This window comes from Podarcis erhardii (assembly GCF_964252035.2).
Source record: "Podarcis erhardii genome assembly, chromosome: 5".
In the NCBI taxonomy this organism is placed as follows: domain Eukaryota; kingdom Metazoa; phylum Chordata; class Lepidosauria; order Squamata; family Lacertidae; genus Podarcis; species Podarcis erhardii.
The window spans coordinates 37,149,083-37,167,505 of record NC_138509.1 but is presented as its reverse complement, the minus strand read 5'-3'; the positions used below and the strand labels follow the sequence as shown (position 1 = coordinate 37,167,505).

The window sequence follows — 18,423 nt, the reverse complement described above, 5'->3', positions numbered from 1 at the left end:
ACTGATACTCTGCTTTCAAAAGAACTCATAGTGACTTACGATGGTCGATCCTCCAAAATAAGAGCAGTAGTTGAAAGTGGCTCAAATTCAAAGTGTCTACGTCTTGTTGCTTGGGGTACAGGTTTACAGGTTTTTCCTGTTCGTGCTTCATACTCCTAAACAAGATTGAATGATATTATTTTAGTTGATCCACAGATGGGATAAATGGCAACAGTTTAAGCTTCCATCAATGAAGCTATGAGTTGCCTAGGTAACGACAACTTCAGAGTCAGATGAATATTGCTAGCAGTCATGCACAGTATCAGCTTGAGACTCAGGACAGAGCGAAAGGCACTGCATCTAGTAATCGTGTTGTAACCAACACAAGCTAAAAGAGTAAATGTTCTGCAAATTACAGCGTGTGGAAAATCCATATAAAAGGAGGAAGCAAGACAAGAGAAATAATCTGCTACTTATTGAAAGTTACTGGTCCCATTCTGATGTAACCTAGTGCTAAACAATGGTTTACCATTATGGTTTGAAGTTCACAAGTTTCAACTAACCATGATTAAGTTTGTCCTGGTTTAGACATAACACTTAACTGTGATTAGTGCAAAACAGAAGTAAGTGAATTTGAACTGCTCTTCCCAATCACACAGGAAGGACAGAAGGGGGACAGGAAAGTCTACAAGCACAAGGCTTACTATGGGCTCATTCCTGTGATGATAAACCATGTCTGACGAAACCACTGTCTTTACTATCTCAGTTGTCAGTAGTATGGTAATCTGAATGTATACCACCACCCTGCTATCAGATAAAAATGTTGATCAACTTAGGTTGATTATACAGAAAATAATTATACAGAAAATAATTATAAAGCATATGTTTCTTCCTCACCAACACACATTCTTGCTGATTGTATTAAAAAGTGAGGTGAAACATTAATTGTGGCCAAACCACAATCTAAAAGGTTTGTATCAAAGAAATGTACCCACAGTGGTTTTGCAGTAACGACTACACTAGAGGTTTGGCCACTCTTTAGTATAAAGGAGATCAGGGCAAAATACTGCTACATACTGAATCAACCCCCCCCCCATTAAAAATACCTCAAATACACTGCTAAATTCCACAGACCTAGCCCATTTCAAAACATAAAAAGCAACAAATCAGTTGAACTGAAAAAATATGCTGTTCTAAATAACTGGATTTGTAGCAGCTACAGAGGTAAAAATTATATGCACCAAGAAGTACAAAGCAAGCACACTAATTTTCTCATGAAAACTTTATCTTCGCCTTTAAAATGCATGGCTAGAACCTAAGAGCCCTCCTGGATCAGACCAAAGGTCATTAAGTCCAGCATCCTGTTCTGACTGTGGCCAACCAGATAAAGCTCCTTAATTAATTTGATACACCTAAAATGTAAAAAAACAAAAACAAAACAAAACAAAACCCAGCCAACCCCCCAAACCCCTCAACTATTCAGAAATCCCTTCTTCCAAAATATCAATACTATATGAGGGCCTAACAGAGGATGAGTTTTCATAACATAATAAAAGTTTGGTGCCACCTTTTAAAAGGAGTTTGGCTATTTTGGACACCGTTTGCTAGCATTCAGAATCGGAGCAAGGCACAGGAGGCTTGTGGCTTCGCTTTTGCAAGCATGTTGGCTGGAGAACAAGAATACCACTTCATTTAAAGCATCCAACTTTGGCAAGTTACTGTGGCATCAAATCAGTTATGGTTTGGTCAGACAGCTAAAAGAGGGGTTCCCTGCCTGATGCAGCGACAGGGTTGTATAGATTGCAGCACTTATTTGGCATCAACCCACAGCATTATTATTGCTTTAGAGAATGCTGCTGGGACAGCTACAACATAAATGAAAAGGCCACACCATTTACATTACCATGTTTTTGGCACTACGTTAAATACATTTATGGCAACTGCACAGATGATTTTTCAGGCTAACATAAATATTCAGAAATATAATTTACATATTTCAGATGTAGCAGATATCCTAATCTCAATTATTGGGGATGAAATGACTCACTAGAATCAGCAAGATTCAATTCTGCCAAACATGGCTGGCCTTACCAGCCACTACCCATAATATTTCCAAGCTTGTCTTCACAACTACAAGGGCTAGAAGACTTCAACAGACCCATTAATGGGAGCTACAGTCCTCCAGACATGGGAAAGGTAACTGACCTTTGGACATTTTCAGAAGGTCAAATTAAGAGGCTGTGAAAAGCATCTATTCAGAGAATGTTAGAAGCAATAAATACATTTTTATAAGTTATGCAATGGAGTGCAAAAAAGATTAATGTTGTGCCAGTGAACACATAAAAGTATAGATGCTTGCCAGGCTGATTAGTCAGTTAGGGCTGTGTATACTTTATGCTGGTAAAAGGTTTGTGCCAAGATAATGCAAGATCTGCACCCTGCATAAATTCTGTTTGCTCACTCTGCTTAAATGTCTGCTAATCGTAGATAGTAGCAGGAAACTCTTCAGTACAATAAAGCTTCACCCTGTGACCATTAGAAGCCCTGCCCTAGAAACCCTACCCTGCCTCATCTGTTTTGTTTGTTGTTGTTTTAATTTTTAACAGGCACTACCCACAATATTTCCAAGTATATCTTCCCAGCCACAAAGACTAGAAATTATCAGGCTACTGAATTCTGGACCCAATACCAGTTTCTGTGCCTGCACAGTGCAAACACCAGCTACACTCTGCCTTTGCTAAAGCACTTTTAGATAGGCTAGCTGAGACAGGTACCTCCTGCACACAGCAATTTCTTGACAATTGCTACTGTCTGTAAGATAGAAAATCAATTAAGAATGCCATTTTGAACACAAGTTTCCTTGTGTCAGTACTGAATGCATAAAGGGCAAGGAAGGGATGCAAGACTCTGAACACTTAACTCCTTGTTTATTTTGTGATGTGACAAACTGAAAGCAAGCTTGTTTGAATGCTTTGCCGTTTGAGCAATTGTGTGTATTTCTGACTGTGTAAAATTAAAGTTAACACTGTTGCCTTATGACTTGTTCTTGGCTATAAACACCAGCCAAGGAGATATCAAATATGTTCATGAACCTCAACTGCCTGCGTAGCAATCATTTCAAGAGGCTACTTTATGTGCATGGACTAAAAGTAAAAATAAAATAACTACTGTATGTTCCTAACATTGAGTTTCTGGATTGCCAATTGACAAACCTTATTTGACATAATGTGAGGTATGGAAGGAATATCAGAGAAATTCAGTGTTTCTTATGAAGATAACCATGCATGGCAAGAAACTGACTATTCCTACCTTATGCCTCCCTTAGGGGAGCTTTTCCCAACCTGGTGGCCTCTAGATACTTGGACTATAATAGTTCCATCATTCCTGACTTGGGTCATGCTGGTGGGAACTGATGGGACTTGTGGCCCAACATATCTGGAGTGCACCAGTTATTAACCATATCAGACTATTATGACAGCTCCCAAAAATATGTAATGCATCGGCTTAAAGCATATCATTCACACGTTATATGTTTCCAGGGAGAAACACTAGTGTAACAGGGTAATCACTGCATAATGTGTGATGCTGCCCCAAATGTTCAGTTGAGAAGCATGTAACAGCATCCTAAGCAGTGTTTCCGAACCTGGTGCCCTCCATATATTTAAAGCTCCCATCAGTCCCAGCTTGCATAACCACTGGTGGGCACCCAGTTGGGGAAGGCTGATCTTAAAGCGCCCCAACTCCAATAATACTGTATTTTTCGCCCCATAGGACGCACCAGCCCATAGGACGCACCTAGTTTTTTGGGGGGGAAATCAAGGAAAAATTTTTGATTCCCCCCCCCCAGCCTGCAGAGGCTTTGCACAGCCATCCCCAAGCTAGAAGAGGGAGATGGAGCACTCTGTCTCCCTCTTCTGCCTTCAGGGACAGCCTCCCTAGCCTCCGTGGGGCAGCAACTTGCCCCGCTGTCCCCCGAGCTTGTGGGGCTGGCGGTGGGGAGAAGCTTGCTTGCTTCACCCCACGCCAGCCTCCAAACCAGGTCGGGGAATAGCGGGATGGCGGCGCTCCGCCTCCCCGCTGTCCCCCGAGCTTGTGGGGCTGGCGGTGGGGAGAAGCAAGCAAGCTTCTCCCCACGCCAGCCTCCAAACCAGGTCGGGGAATAGCGGGATGGCGGCGCTCCGCCTCCCCGTTGTCCCCCGAGCTTGTGGGGCTGCCCGATATCTGCTTGAAGCCCGGGGTGCGCTCCGGAGCACGCCCCATGCTTCGCGCTGCAGGCTGCCGCCCGCAAGCCTTGCGAGCCTGGTGGGCACTCCCGCGGGCTCCCAAGGCTTGCGGATAGCTTCCTGAAGCCTGGAGAGCGAGAGGGGTCGGTGCGCACCGACTCCTCTCGCTCTCCAGGCTTCAGCGAAAGCCTGCATTTGCCCCATAGGACGCACACACATTTCCCCTTCATTTTTGGAGGGGGAAAAGTGCGTCCTATAGGGCGAAAAATACGGTACCTTACTGGGTTGGGAATTTTTCTTCATTAAAACTTTAAACATCTGATAGTTCTATACATATTCCCTGCTCCATCGCTTTTTCCTCTGGTGGTATGTCTATTAAATCATAAGCTTTCAGGCAGCAACACTCTTAAAAAAATGTGTGTGCTTTGTAAGATTCAGATGCCTGATAAAATACTATTCCTGGTCCTTGCACTGAAGAAGAAAATAGATTCCTAGCATCAGATTGCAGATACCCAGCCAACTGAACAGAGTTCTCCAACTCTGTCTAGTCTCTTGATAATTCCGACCATCCACCCAATAAACTGAACCAGGATAATCTATAAATGGAGATCCCAAGATAACTGTGGGAAGCAAAGAAGAAAACCCTTTGTCATAGTGTTATGAAAGTGTATTTTAGACAATCTCTGGTAGGGGCACCATGTCACTCACTTCCCCCCCCCTTGCTGTAAGTAGCATCATTCTCTGGGATATGAAACAAAGACTGTGTTCAAATGAAGTGCAGAATCCACTACATGTTATATTCATCAAACTGAAACCCAAGTGCTTCATTGTTCTTGACAAGTCTACCTTGCCACTAACAAATAAGAATTCCAAACCTAAGGATTAGCTTGTTGTTGTTGTTCCAAGGTGGGTTACAATAATAAAAGGACAGTGTTTAAAAACAGTTTAAAACAACTTAAAATTACAGAATAACCTGGGTCCTAAAAATACATCAAGTGTCAAAAGCCAGTGTATAGAGGTACGCCTTTTTAAGTTCAGGAATTTGCATCAGAGAGGAGTTGCTGATACATTATAGCCAAGGCAACTCAGAAGATATTAAAAAGCAAGCCTTATAAAGAGGTTTAAAGGAATTTAAAAAAGCAGAGTGTGAATGGCAGTAGATACGGCAACAGACATACAATTACCCCAAGAAAGGGAAATTGGAGAGAATGAAAGATGAGGAAGCAGAGTCAGCCTATCAGCATTTCCACTCTCTCTAAAGAAAACAATATCATTTCAGTGCCACTGATGATCAAGTTCCAATAGATTCAAGTGTCAGGATTCACGAGGCACTGCAACTCAATGCCATCCTTCCTCCCACTCCACCCCCACCCCACCCCACCCCCCCAGCAACAAAACACACAGAGGAGGGGGAAAGGGTGTTCCATTTTTTTAGGGTTAACGTTTGTGCTTTTTTAACCCTTAAGGCCTTAACAAGCAAATAATAATAATAATTCAAAGAAAGGCCCTCAAATATTTTAAAGGCAGAAAAGCATGCTTAACATAACCAAGATAAACAGGAAGAAAAGGGAGGAAAGGGACTAGCTCCAACAATCTGAGCTCTCTTACATCTGCCAAAATATTCTTTTATTCTCTCAGCATGTGTCCAATTATGTTACTAACAGATGGGGATCCTGACACTTTGATCTAGTAGTATATTTGATGAAGAGGAGAAAATAGGACTCCTATCCGACATGACCCCATTCAAATGCCAATATTCTTACTGCAGGCTGTTCCCTATTCAAAGCTACTAACAAATGAATAGTTAGAAACTAGGGGATTAAATGATTGAAAGCGGAAATAACATCTAAATGACTCATTAATCAAGATGGCCTGAAAATCGGCTTTTCAAATACATACATCTTTAGACTGGGTTGGGATTAAGGTTCAAGATACTAAGAGAATTTAGTTTAACATGTTAATAAGCAGCGATCTACAGCCACCCTGAGTTTTGAGTGAACAAGAGAACGGAGGGGTACACATTTTTTAAGTAGATCACACCCCCAATTTAGATGGCGTATTCATTATTTAATCAGTTATCTAGAAAAGCACCAAGGCTTATTGCTCATAGATAATAGTGGCAGAACAGAGAGCAATAGCTGGTCTTAATACAATGGGAAAGTATTGCTCCATGGATAAGAGTACAGCTAGTCAAGAAAAAAAACCGAGTCCTTTGCTTTTAAGGAAGTTCTCCTTGCACTATAATATAGCTGCAGCCTTTGCCAAGCTCAACTCTGGCATATTTTCCCTTCACCAGTCCACTTGGAATGGCGACCTTTAACATTGGAAACTGTTACAATTATTTAATTTCACTATACAGCCAGACATCAGTGAAGTTGCTGAAAACATTTGTAGACTATTGCTTAAAAATCGCTGAAAGCCACATGCTAAGTGAACAAGAATGAATATTTCATTCAACTGCAACAATTAATCTGGATACATTTTCAAATGAAAGAAACGAAACAAAGAAATTCATATCAAATTTGCAAACTGTGAACAAGGGAAATGAGTAAAACTTGCTTTTCAATAATGGTATTCAGTGACTTGATGAGTTAGTACTGTTAACTCACGCTACAATTATGTGATATGCCATCTAATTCAATGATTGCTAAAAAGATCCCATGCATGGCATATAATGTGATAGAAAAATATTAAATTTCATACCCCTGTGTTTAATAGATTGAGTGTAGATACTGATGCAACACTGCCAGAACTTTCATCCTAATGAGAAAAACAGAAGTAAATCCTTAGAGAAACAATTGACAGTCATTAATATACAGCAACATGCATGCAAACTTTATGTTCTTCTTTACAGTTTATACGGACCACCAGTGCGTACTGCTTTTTCAAGCATGCTCATGTTCAATTCCAATGCAGATTGAGATTGAGGCATTGGGCAGATTTAAGACATATACCCATACTCTACATTAAAAGCTAAAATTCAAAGCTTCTATCAAAAAATCACCGAAAGTTTAAGGCACAGATTATATAATACGTAAAGAGGACAAAAATAATAATCCGTTACAGCCTTCATAGCCAAGTCATGCCCTAGCCAGCAGTCTTCAGATCTTCTCAATTAGAAAGGCCCACTCTAAATGGTTAGCATCTGTGGAAACATACATTTGGCTTCTCTCTGGTGTTTTTGATAAGCTTATATGTAAATTCTACTAGTTTTAAATCTTTTTAGTGAGGTGCATATGTTTTAGATAGCTAAAATGAATGGTTCCACGAGGACTAAGCAGGGAAGAAAGTCGACAGGAAATGATTTGGATGTTTAAATTCAGATCTATCTTAGCATTCATTTCTGTTTATGAAGCATTTGGCACAGCAGTAAAGATGCATCAAGGGACCAATGTCCTAAACTAGCAGAGCAATTCAAACCTCCTTTGGGCTAGGCTGGCAGGGGCTGGATTGGGCAAATGCACCTCCACCCAAATCAAACCCCTCCCAACAGTGCTGCTGGTCTCTTATCAGCCTTCCACTGCCTCTGGAGTGAAAGCAGCGGAGCTCCCCTTCCCAGGAGTGGGGAAGGGGCTGGGCTGGCCAGGATAAATTACCGTATTTTCCCGTGTATAAGACAAGGCTTTCATATTAAAATTAAAATTAAAAAGGTTTTCATATTAAAATTAATTCTTAAAAATTGGGAGTCGTCTTATACACGGATAGTGCAGAGGGGAACATGTGACTGGTGGCCGCATGCAGTACATTACAATCAGCGATTCAGTGGGTGGTTGGATGGTGCAGCAAGGTCTGCTGGCGATTGGCGGCTGCTGGCAGAAGCGGGCAGGCGATCGGTGGCTTCGTAGAGGCGTTTGTTTGGCAGCGAAGGTCAAGCGGGTGAACGACCGTTGGCGCACCCCCCCATAGAAGCTCAACAACTCTGGGCAATCGCCCCCCATTTCCTCAATTTAGAGTCCCAAAAAATAGGGGTCATGTTATACACAGAAAAATACGGTATATCCCAAGCCATCCCTGCTGATGCCACATAGTGGCCTTGGGCCCCATTTGGGCCTGGTCACTGCTCCAGCTCCAGACTGGCACAGCAATCTGCCTGCTCGCCCCCATGCGCAGCACAGCTGCAGATGCAGTGGTGGTCTTGCCACTCCATAAAACCCCTTTCGTGCCAGGGAGGAGTTTAGATTGCTCCCTACATACCGTATTTTTTGCTCTATAAGACTCACTTTTTCCCTCCTAAAAAGTAAGGGGAAATGTGTGTGCGTCTTATGGAGCGAATGCAGGCTGTGCAGCTATCCCAGAAGCCAGAACAGCAAAAGGGATTGCTGCTTTCACTGTGTAGCAATCCCTCTTGCTGTTCTGGCTTCTGAGATTCAGAATATATTTTTTCTTGTTTTCCTCTTCCAAAAACAAGGTGTGTCTTGTGGTCTGGTGCGTCTTATAGAGCAAAAAATACAGTAACTAACACAAAAACAGACTGCATCACACCTGAAGCAGTACTGAAAAGGCTGTACAAATTGACTAATATTATGTCTTCACGTATCAGGAGGGGCAGAAACAGGGACTACTGAGAATAAGATGTAAACCCTGCCAAACTAATAGCAAGGTGACCAAACGTATACTTCAAACCTAGAGAGGTTCACCATGCCAGAAAAAGCGAATGACCTTAGTATGAACATTGGTTGGCAAATCAACTAGCAGCCTTCTAGGACCCAGCAAATTTCTCTCCAGTTCCATTTGTCCTTGGGAGATCTAGTGACAGATCGGCCACCCACTATGGCAACATTATTCCAGAAAGTCTATGAACATGGGATAGGTAGTTTAACTAAGATACCAGGAATCTTGATAGCAAAAGCTCACGCGCCAAGCGCACCAAGTTATCTAGGAATCTTTTCCCATAACCTTGGAAGCACCTCTCTGATGGGATAAACATTTCCCCACATTGTGTCAGTGTAGTAGTAGGTTGTATTAGCAAGGAAGGAACTTCGTTAACTGGTTTAACATACTTAGTTGCTGGTTTAACATACTTTCGCTGATCTTCATTGTTTGCGGGCACTACACCATGCTCATTTATGGGTAACAGATGTTACAGAATACTGTAGGTCATAGGATCAATATGAATGTTCCAAACAATTTAATTGAAAAGTATCAATTAACATCACCTTTGCTGAGCTATTTTAGACACTCCATGGAGCTTGGACAGAAAAACCGAGTTTTTCTTTAAATAGCAAGCCAATGTGTCCTTATCATATTGCTTTTTAGAAATACAACTATTCAATAAACTCAAGCTCAAACCACCCTTGGACACCCTGCAGTGTTAGAAACTGAGATATGAAAGCTAGGAGCCAAATAGCACCTTAAACTTAGGTTATGGGCGCAACAATGGAATGTCCAGGCGTGCTTTTTTATAACAAGAATACAAAGCTGAAAATGAACTACAGCTAAAATACTATGTTCATTTTTCACATGGTCTAGTCCTTCCCCGCCCACCCCCCTTATATTCTTAAGAGGGTCTCTTCTCCAGTCTTCAGAGAGGAGCTGGACATGGGGAGGCGGAAAAGGGTCCTCCTTTCCTTCCACTCTGCAGTTTTAATCTGAAATCTCAGGGCGCAGTATTGTGTCCAGAGCTAAAAAACTGCTTATGCTAATGAAATTTTCTGTCGCAAAATGCACTGAGAACAATGGGAGTTTCGAACACTGACAGACACCCTGTCCAATTTCCTATGACTAGTACCATTCAGCTGCTTTTAAACCAATTTCTAAGGAAGCCTGACACTCTAGAGATTGCTAAAGAACTTTAAAATTTCATACACATGTATAGTGGGAGATTACCAGGACAGTGAGAGAAATAAAAGGAAATGGTGAGCAAAAAGGAGAGAAAAGTCAAGCTTTTTTTTTTTTTTTAAAAAAAGGAAGTAACATTGCTGATTTTAGGAGCTGCAATTATTCCCATCCCAAACAAAAACTGCTAATGAGGCACTTTAAAGAATGCAGTCTGTCACATAAGTTTTTCAGATAGAGAAAAAAACATGAAATGTTGCTATTCATCACATATTTCAATCCATGCTGATACCATGACAAGTATTTAGAAGTAAGTGGTTGTATGCAGAAGAAGAAAAATGTATTCTTTTTTTTCTGCCAGATAATATCCTGATTATTTTTTAAAAGGGCACAATCCTACGGACACTGGGAGGGATCTGGGCCCATAAAAATTTCCAGATCTTCCTCTCTGCAGGCAAAGAGAGACTACCTTGTTACAATCAATGAAATCACTGATGCTGTTACTCTTCTGCCTTCGGTTCTCTGGCAGCAGGAGTATGTATTTCAAGGGAGTGTTGGGGAAGCAAAGTGTGCTATACTTGATGTCAGGGGACTGTCATCGCAACAGGGGAGGGGGGCAGGAGAATACAGAGAGCCTCCGACGCTGCTCCTCGTCCAGGGGTGAGGGAAGTCACACCTCCAGTGGAGCAGAGCGGGAAGTGGATAGCCAGGCGAGGGGAGGGCTCGAAGATGCGACTGAGAGCCCAAGAGCCTCACCTAGCCCGGCTGGCCAGGAAACAGACATGCCGTTTCTGTCGCCCAGCTTGAGCAGAGGGGTGAAACATAAGGAGGGGAGGTGGAGATTTGGGGTGTCTAAGTTCTTATGTTGGGGGAGAAACCAGAAGGGGCCACTCCCGGAATCTGCAAGTGACTGAGACGGACATGAACTTTGGGGTTCTGCACTGTAAATAGTTTGCACCAATAAAACCTGTAAAAGACAAGTTGGAGTCCTTTCTGGTTACTCGTGAGCAACCACTTCCAGACCTGACATTTGTCATCAGGGCCATCTTAAGCATATGCAGCACCGGGATGCAAAGATCCGCCCGGCGCCCCTAGGTTGTCCAAAGTTGTTGACTTTTTTAAGGGAGAGAACCGCCAAAGTTGTTCACCTTTTTTAAAAGAAATAGTTGTTTACCTTTAGAAGGGTTGTGGGGCATATGAAGGTGGGTGCAGGTTCCATGCTGGGGGGGAGAATGTCGGGTGGCACAGTCGCAGCGCTGTACACCCGCTGCCTCCCCCCCCCCTGCATGGCAGCTAATTGTTTTGGCCACACGTGTAGCACGCGTAGTGTGGGCACTGCGCGACACATCCTGTTGCGTGTGCCAAGCTGAGGGCTCCTTTGTTGGATTTTCTGCTGTCGGTGCACGCTCCCAGTGCCGCCCAACGTGAGGTGCCAGCGCAGAACGATGGGGAATGCAAGTGGCAGCGGAGGAAAAATCTCTGGATAGGATCCGCGCACTCCTATTCATCAGGTTTTGTTGCTGCCATCGGCAGATCCCGCCCGGAGATGTTTCCTCTGCTGCTGCTTGCATTCCCTGTCGTTCTGCGCTGTCACCCCATCTTAGGCAGTGCTGGGAGCGTGCGCCGACAGCGGAAAAGCCAACAAAGGAACCTGCAGCTCGGTGCATGCAACAGGATGTGTCATGCAGTGCCCACATTATATGGTGCTCTGGGCACGGTGCCGAAACAGTTAGCCGCCATGTAGCTGGAGCAAGAGCCGACAGCCAAGCAGAGCAGAGCCCGATGGAGCGCTGCAAGCGGCTTGGTGAGAGTTTGGGGCCGAGCGTTGGAGTCCAAGAAAGAGCTGCCCGCAGCAGAAGACCCCGTGGTGCTCCGACAGGCTCTGCTCTGCTCTGCTGTTAGCAGCTCTTCCCCAGACTCCAACGCTTGGCCCCAGACTCTCGGCGTGGTGCCCCTGAGAACCCAGCGCCCGGGTGCCATGCACCCCTAGTGCCAATGGTTAAGACGGCCCTGCTTGACATGTTGTGGAGTGAGGGAAAACCAATGGGAAGCAAAGTTTTTAAAAGATGAAAGATACAGGGGGAAGGAAAATGCAGATTGCAGATCTCTCTCTCTCTCTCTCTCTCTCTCTCTCTCTCACACACACACACACACACACACACACACACACTTATTTTGCTCCGCCGGCGCAGGCTTGGCAGTTCTTCCACCTTTGCTCCTCCCTACCCAACCGTAGGATTGCTCTGCCTGATTCTTCAGTGGAGATCAAAATAGCTGCTTAGTCTCATGCAAATAGTGAGTGATACAGATGTTCCACTGGGATTGCATTATTATTTTCTTTGAACAACCTTTCTGACATTATTGCAAACTGTTCTTTGTTTTAAAAATTGTCATGCAGCACAGATGAGGAAAGGAGAACAGACGAAATAAAAGGAGGAAGTGGGAATGGAGAAGTGATCAAAACTAATTTCATAGCACCCTGGACCCTGACCATTATCCTGAAGCAAAGCAACTGAAACATGACCAGACCTCTGATATAACTGATTTTTCTGTAGCTTTGCTTGTAAACTTACAAGAGTCCAAATCATAAACAGTGTAACCCTAAGGATGCCTTTTTGGAAGTAAGTTCTGTTGACTTCACTGGGGATTACTACCAAGTAAGTGTACCTAGGAATGCAGCCTTAGTCAATGGTAATATGCTTTTTACCCTCACTGACAGCTACTCTACAGGAAATCATTCACATTCCACAGAAGTGTTCTGCATTTTGATTCACTATTTTCTAAACACCAAACTATTTCTAGAAGTCAGCTGAATGCTTTCCCAGAAACCCTGGAAGTCTCAATGAGTCTGGATTGAAAGAGAATAAGTTACATAAGAGCAATTTCTCTGCCTCCAAAAGCAACGACTTTTGAGTTCGTTGTCATTGTGATAAACCACTTTCTAACTATACAAAGCATAAGATACATGCATAACTCTTTTAAGCCATGCATTCAGAAAATGTAATACTCCTGTTTAAAGAAAATATTAGATCAAAAGGAACAATATGCAAGTTAAAACTTATGTATTATTTGCTGTTTTTAAGTACAAAAAGTGCATTTCACATTTATGGTGCAGAAAAAAATGTTACTACTGCTTTTATTTTTTTTACCAATGACAGTATATAGCCACATGTGTTGTGCCAGAGATTTACAAATCCAATTAACAAAATCCATCACAATGATAAATACATCCAACTTCAATATCTGAAATATTAACTTCTACGACTAAAGCACTTCAGCATGTAAGTTAATTTCATAGTGTCTGTATTCAGCTTCAGCTTTTAATTTTAGAATATCTTACTATATATAGATTTACTAGATTTAGGGTTCAAGTGCAAGGTAACAGTAAATGGCTTGTTTATTCACAGAGAAATGAGACCATAGTATGAATAACGTATTGAGGTTAAAACTTCAAACAAAGCTATTAAAAATGGATGATGGGAAAATGGTTCAGAGTAAGATTCAAGTAAAATCTTCTGGCTTTTTCACAAGTGAAGATGCACTTTACCAATTGATTTTATTCAGAATTTTTTTTTTTTAAAGAACAAAATGAACATTTACAACAGCATAACCATTGCTTTTAACAACCTAGCAGCTGAAAGCAAGTTGCACGTCTCAATGGTATGCATCCAATACACAGTTGTTTAACAGTCAGATTTGCCTTAGTGTTGTATGGAAAGTAACACAGCAACACTGGGTCAAAAGTTGAAACACTGACTGGCAGTAGAGATTAAAAACATGAATTTCATTCTCTCCATTACTGAAGTTCTATGCAAAGGTAAGAGACGCCTTGCTTGAACACAATAATGGATTATCTTCCTTTCAGGAATTACAGACAAAGGATTGTATCCAACACTGTCTGAACACAAGTGGGACATCCACTTCCACAACAGAACTTCACTTTCCTCTCCTCCCCCTACAATCCCATGCTTACCCCCCAAATTTGCTACTAGTCACTCTGATGTCACAATGACATCAGGTGATGGACACATCTCAAAGTGCAGTACTGAAGCACCTGACAATCAACTAGTTGTTGAGGGCTTTGGAACCTCTGGCCCACAGGCCAGATTTGCCCCACCATATCTTCCCATTTGGGCTGCAGAGTCTTACACAGCAGCTGGGCATGGGTTTGCCAAAATAGCCTTGTGGGCCAAAAGGGAAGCCCTGGTGGGCCAAATCAGTCCCACAAGCAGATACTACACCAGGACAGAGGAAGAATTTTAGTCAACGCTGCAGCCACTAAGTCATGAAGCACTGAATGAACATGGGTATTTGTGCCAAGAGCTTGCATGTGTGAATGGGATATCACAGGCAACAGCGAATAAAACCCATAGAGCAAGGGGTGCTGGACACCAATTCCCATCAACCCCAGCCAGCACGGCCAAAAGTAAGGGACCATGGGAGTTGGGAGTCCAGTGAAATCTGAAAGGGCATGTAGTTTAAAGCCTACATGTAAAAAACTTGCCCCCATTTAGCACAGAGAGAGAGTGAGGGAGTTAATAGTTGCTTTTCTGTGAAGAATGAACCGTAATGCAAAATGTCTAAGATGAAATACTGTAAATAACAAAGTCATATTTTTGGCTTCCTTCCAGACTGGGATCAGGAAGTTGTCAAGGGCTCTAGGTTTCATGAGAGCCAACTCATAGCTCATCAGTATCATCCACCAAACCCATATGAGAAATCTTGCATTTCTTGTGTGTCCTCTAACTGCTGCTGCAAGGTTAAGCTCACAATTAAACTGCAGTTAAATTTACTGGTTAGCCATTTTATCTTGCACTGCACTGCTGTTTTATTGTTTTGGTAGTTTTGTAATATTTGTAGCAATACCAGCCAGCCAGTGAAGTGTGAGTTACAAGTTTCATAAACAAGCAGACTACTTGAGTTCTGCAACTTGTTCAGCTGCAAATTATGAATATTTAGGACTACCAAACACACACCACAGATATTTACTTCTGCCTAATAACAACCAGCGTACACATCTACAAAACTCCAGACAAAGTTCTTAACAGTCCAATCCCATCCAAAAACCCACTTTGTTCAATGGGATTTGATTCAAGATGACTATAAATGTACCTAGTCTCTAAACCAATACTGTTCTGTAGCGCAAAAAGTATAGATTTTGGATTATGTTTCTAGGTTGCATAAAGACTATGAGTGTCACACTCAGAAGGGGCAACATATTTGATTACAATGGGTCCAAGTAGAACTAACGTTGAATAGCATCCTCTGTTCTAGCAACTAGCTAAGATGCATGTTGTTTCAGGAAATATATTTATTTCAGAATAGGAAAACTAATTTAAAGCCATTCTTTTCTTGCAGATTTAAATTACTTTGATTTAATATATTCTACCAATAGATCTCTTCAATGGACTACATTCACACAAGCAACTACCAAGCAACAACTGTGCAATTATTTGTACATTTATGCAAGAACCACCCTATCTATTTAAACTTAAATTGAAGCCATAATTTGAACCCCTGCCACATCATTTTATGACTCATCTAATCCAAATTAGTTGTTCCCCACCTCCACAGATACAGAAAGTTTATTATTCTTATGCATGCAGACTAAAATATTTTTTGGGTTCTGAGTAAACTATTCAACTGCAAGTGACTGCCACAAAGCACTAGCAACTTCTGTTTACATTTCCATCCATTTGTTAAGGCAAACATATACTCAAAACTATTCTTGAAAAGTTTCAGCTGCAGTTTCTTTTAATTGTTTTAGGCAGTGCTTTTTTCTGGAGGTACACAAACCCCTAAACATTTCGTGAATCTAAGTTTGGCCTTATTCAGGGACAGTATTTCAACATGAGTAGGAAAATGAAAGTACCCCTAAACATTTTATTTTAGGGAAAAAAGCACAGGTTTTAGGTACTGTGGGAACTCTTCAGAGCAGGGTAAAAATGATTATCTTACTATATAATGTTTTTGTAAGGGAAAAAGTGGCCATGCTGCAAGTCACACGGCAACAGCAGGCAGATTCAGCCAGCAAAGCAGGCAGGCTGAGGGTGTGAGTGGGCTGACCAGCACAGCGAGCAGGCAGGTAGCCCAGAAAGACCTTTCCATGCTCCTTGTGTCACCACCTGGCACCCAACCTTTCCTTTGCACCCACAACAGGGGTCTGAATGTGCAAGCAGCCCAGCTGAGCAAGCAGGCAGGTCTTCCCATGCTCCCCACCCTTGCTGCTGCTGCCGCCACCACCACCCACAATCCACTCCACATCCCCAGATAACTTGCTCCAATCTCAAGATCCCACTGCTACCTGCAGAGAAAAGGGGAGAGAAGAAGAGAACTCTCCTCTTCACCCCGGGCAACCGCACACTTCATTCTGCCGGTGTCACAGAGCATGGGGAGTAAGACTTTCTCCTCTTCATTCCCTTCTCCTCTGCAAGGGGCAGAGCAGCAGGATCTTGAGATTGGGGTGATCTGTGAAAGGGTGGGGAGGAGAGAGTTTCCAGCAGACTGTGGGGGAGAGGAGAGTTTGGGGCAAACCATGGGAGAGGAAGATTGAGGAATGGGGTGGCAGGTGGGGAGCTGAAGTAGCTGTGAGGGGTCTGGGAGGGCTGAAGGACCTGTGAGGGACAGTGGGGTTGGCAGGGTAGGCAAGCAACACTAGCAGGAGTGGAGGTCCCTAGTAAATAAATTAACATTAAGCAAGACTACCTTACAGAAGTCTGCTCTATGAAATTCCAAGGACAAAATGGGAAAAGATTTGCATATCATTTTACAGGTGCTCACCTGCTGAATTATCTTGGAGTCTTTCTGTACGTTTTCTTTCGGTGGGACTTTTCCAAACAACTTCCAGCCAGGAGCACTGTGGACAGCAGGTTTGAGTTCCTTTGTCCTTTTAGCAAAGAAGTTCCTGTTAAAAAACGCACAAAAAAGTTTAAAACTGAAGGTGTGTTTGCTGGAGTTAATGTCAATTTCTTAAACCTAAATATCAAGATTAACAATTAATCACAGCTACTTTCTACAGTGTGGGACACGGGTGGCGCTGTGGGTTAAACCACAGAGCCTAGGACTTGCCAATCAGAAGGTCGGCAGTTCGAATCCCCGCGACGGGGTGAGCTCCCATTGTTTGGTCCCTGCTCCTGCCAACCTAGCAGTTCAAAAGCATGTCAAAGTGCAAGTAGATAAATAGGTACCACTCCGGCGGGAAGGTAAACGAAGTTTCCGTGAGCTGCTCTGGTTCGCCAGAAGCGGCTTAGTCATGCTGGCCACATGACCCGGAAGCTGTACGCCAGCTCCCTCGGCCAATAAAGCAAGATGAGCGCCGCAACCCCAGAGTCGGCCACAACTGGACCTAATGGTCAGGGGTCCCTTTACCTTTTACTTTCTACAGATTGTTTTTCGGGGTGGGGGGTAAGGAGAGGGAAAGAGACTGCTATGTCAAAACTTATGAAATTAATATTTTTTAAACTTTCCCTTGGTCAGGCCTAGTTAACAGCACAACACTTAGGAGGAGGTAGGTGACTGGGGGCTCCAGGTAAGCTGTGGAGGAGGAGTCAGGACACGACAAGAGAGCATCACATCAACTATCCTGCTCTGCAGCTGCAGCCCACGTCACACCAATGCTACCACGTCAGAGGAGAGAGGTGGGTGGGTGGCCCAGGCAAGCCAAGGAAGAACAAGTCTAAGGGGAGAAGAGTATGGCGTGCTGTAAGGAAAATGAGTTGGCAAGAAAACTGACCTAAGTCCCATCTCCTAGCCAAGTAATATTGAAGTAAGCAGTTACTCTTACTTTTTGGTCCACGTTTGCAAAATAAAATAAAGAATGGCCTCCCTGTTAAAGATTTCTGATTTATAGCATCTTGCTGAAGGGAGGCCCTTTATCATTAGAGTGAAGCCTATTATCATTAAACATAAATAGTGATATTTCAGTGTATTTTTCTTTTTGCTTCAAGGTATACATTCTAGCAGAGAAAGGGCTAGGAAGACATGCACAAGTAAAAAACAAGTACCAGTTTGCCTAACCATCTTTAAATAAGAAATACCGTATTTTTGGGACTAGATTCTGAAATTTGATTGTGGTTTCTGTAAGATTTAAATGTGTGGGCATGGCAGCAAAAATAATCCATGCACGGTCTGGGGGGTGGACAGGTTCCAGGGAGAAACAGTAATCTAATGTTTGGCAAGTATTTAGCACTTGTATCGACATGAAATTGAGCTTGTGTAATCAATGTTATATGGTTATGTATCTTTAGTTGGCTACCTGGTTCTGCAAGGAAGCATTTATGCCTGATGAGCAATTTCTCATTCTGTGTGAGCAGCAACAGCCTTCCCCCAGAATGTCTAGGAGTGCTTTTTTATAGCAAGAATACAAAGCTGAAAATGAATGAACTGCAGCTAAAATATTATGTTCATTTTTCACATGGTCTAGTCCTTCCCCTGCCCACCCCCTAAT

The 18,423-nt window shown here is 42.8% G+C and overlaps 1 protein-coding gene across 4 annotated transcripts in view; it reads right to left on the bottom strand.

The window, feature by feature from the left end:
- Positions 1-18,423, bottom strand: part of TBC1D12 (TBC1 domain family member 12) — a 46,938-nt gene that overhangs the window by 16,510 nt on the left and 12,005 nt on the right. For 3 of the 4 annotated variants that reach the window (XM_081863953.1, XM_081863952.1, XM_081863950.1), the window contains exons 2-4: positions 16,758-16,881; positions 6,906-6,962; positions 40-155 (exon numbers count right to left, since the gene is read on the bottom strand). In XM_081863953.1, coding sequence (XP_081720079.1) covers positions 40-155; positions 6,906-6,962; positions 16,758-16,881 — 297 coding nt within the window. The remainder of the gene's footprint in view (positions 1-39; positions 156-6,905; positions 6,963-16,757; positions 16,882-18,423) is intronic. The other variant, XM_081863951.1, reaches the window with a different exon arrangement.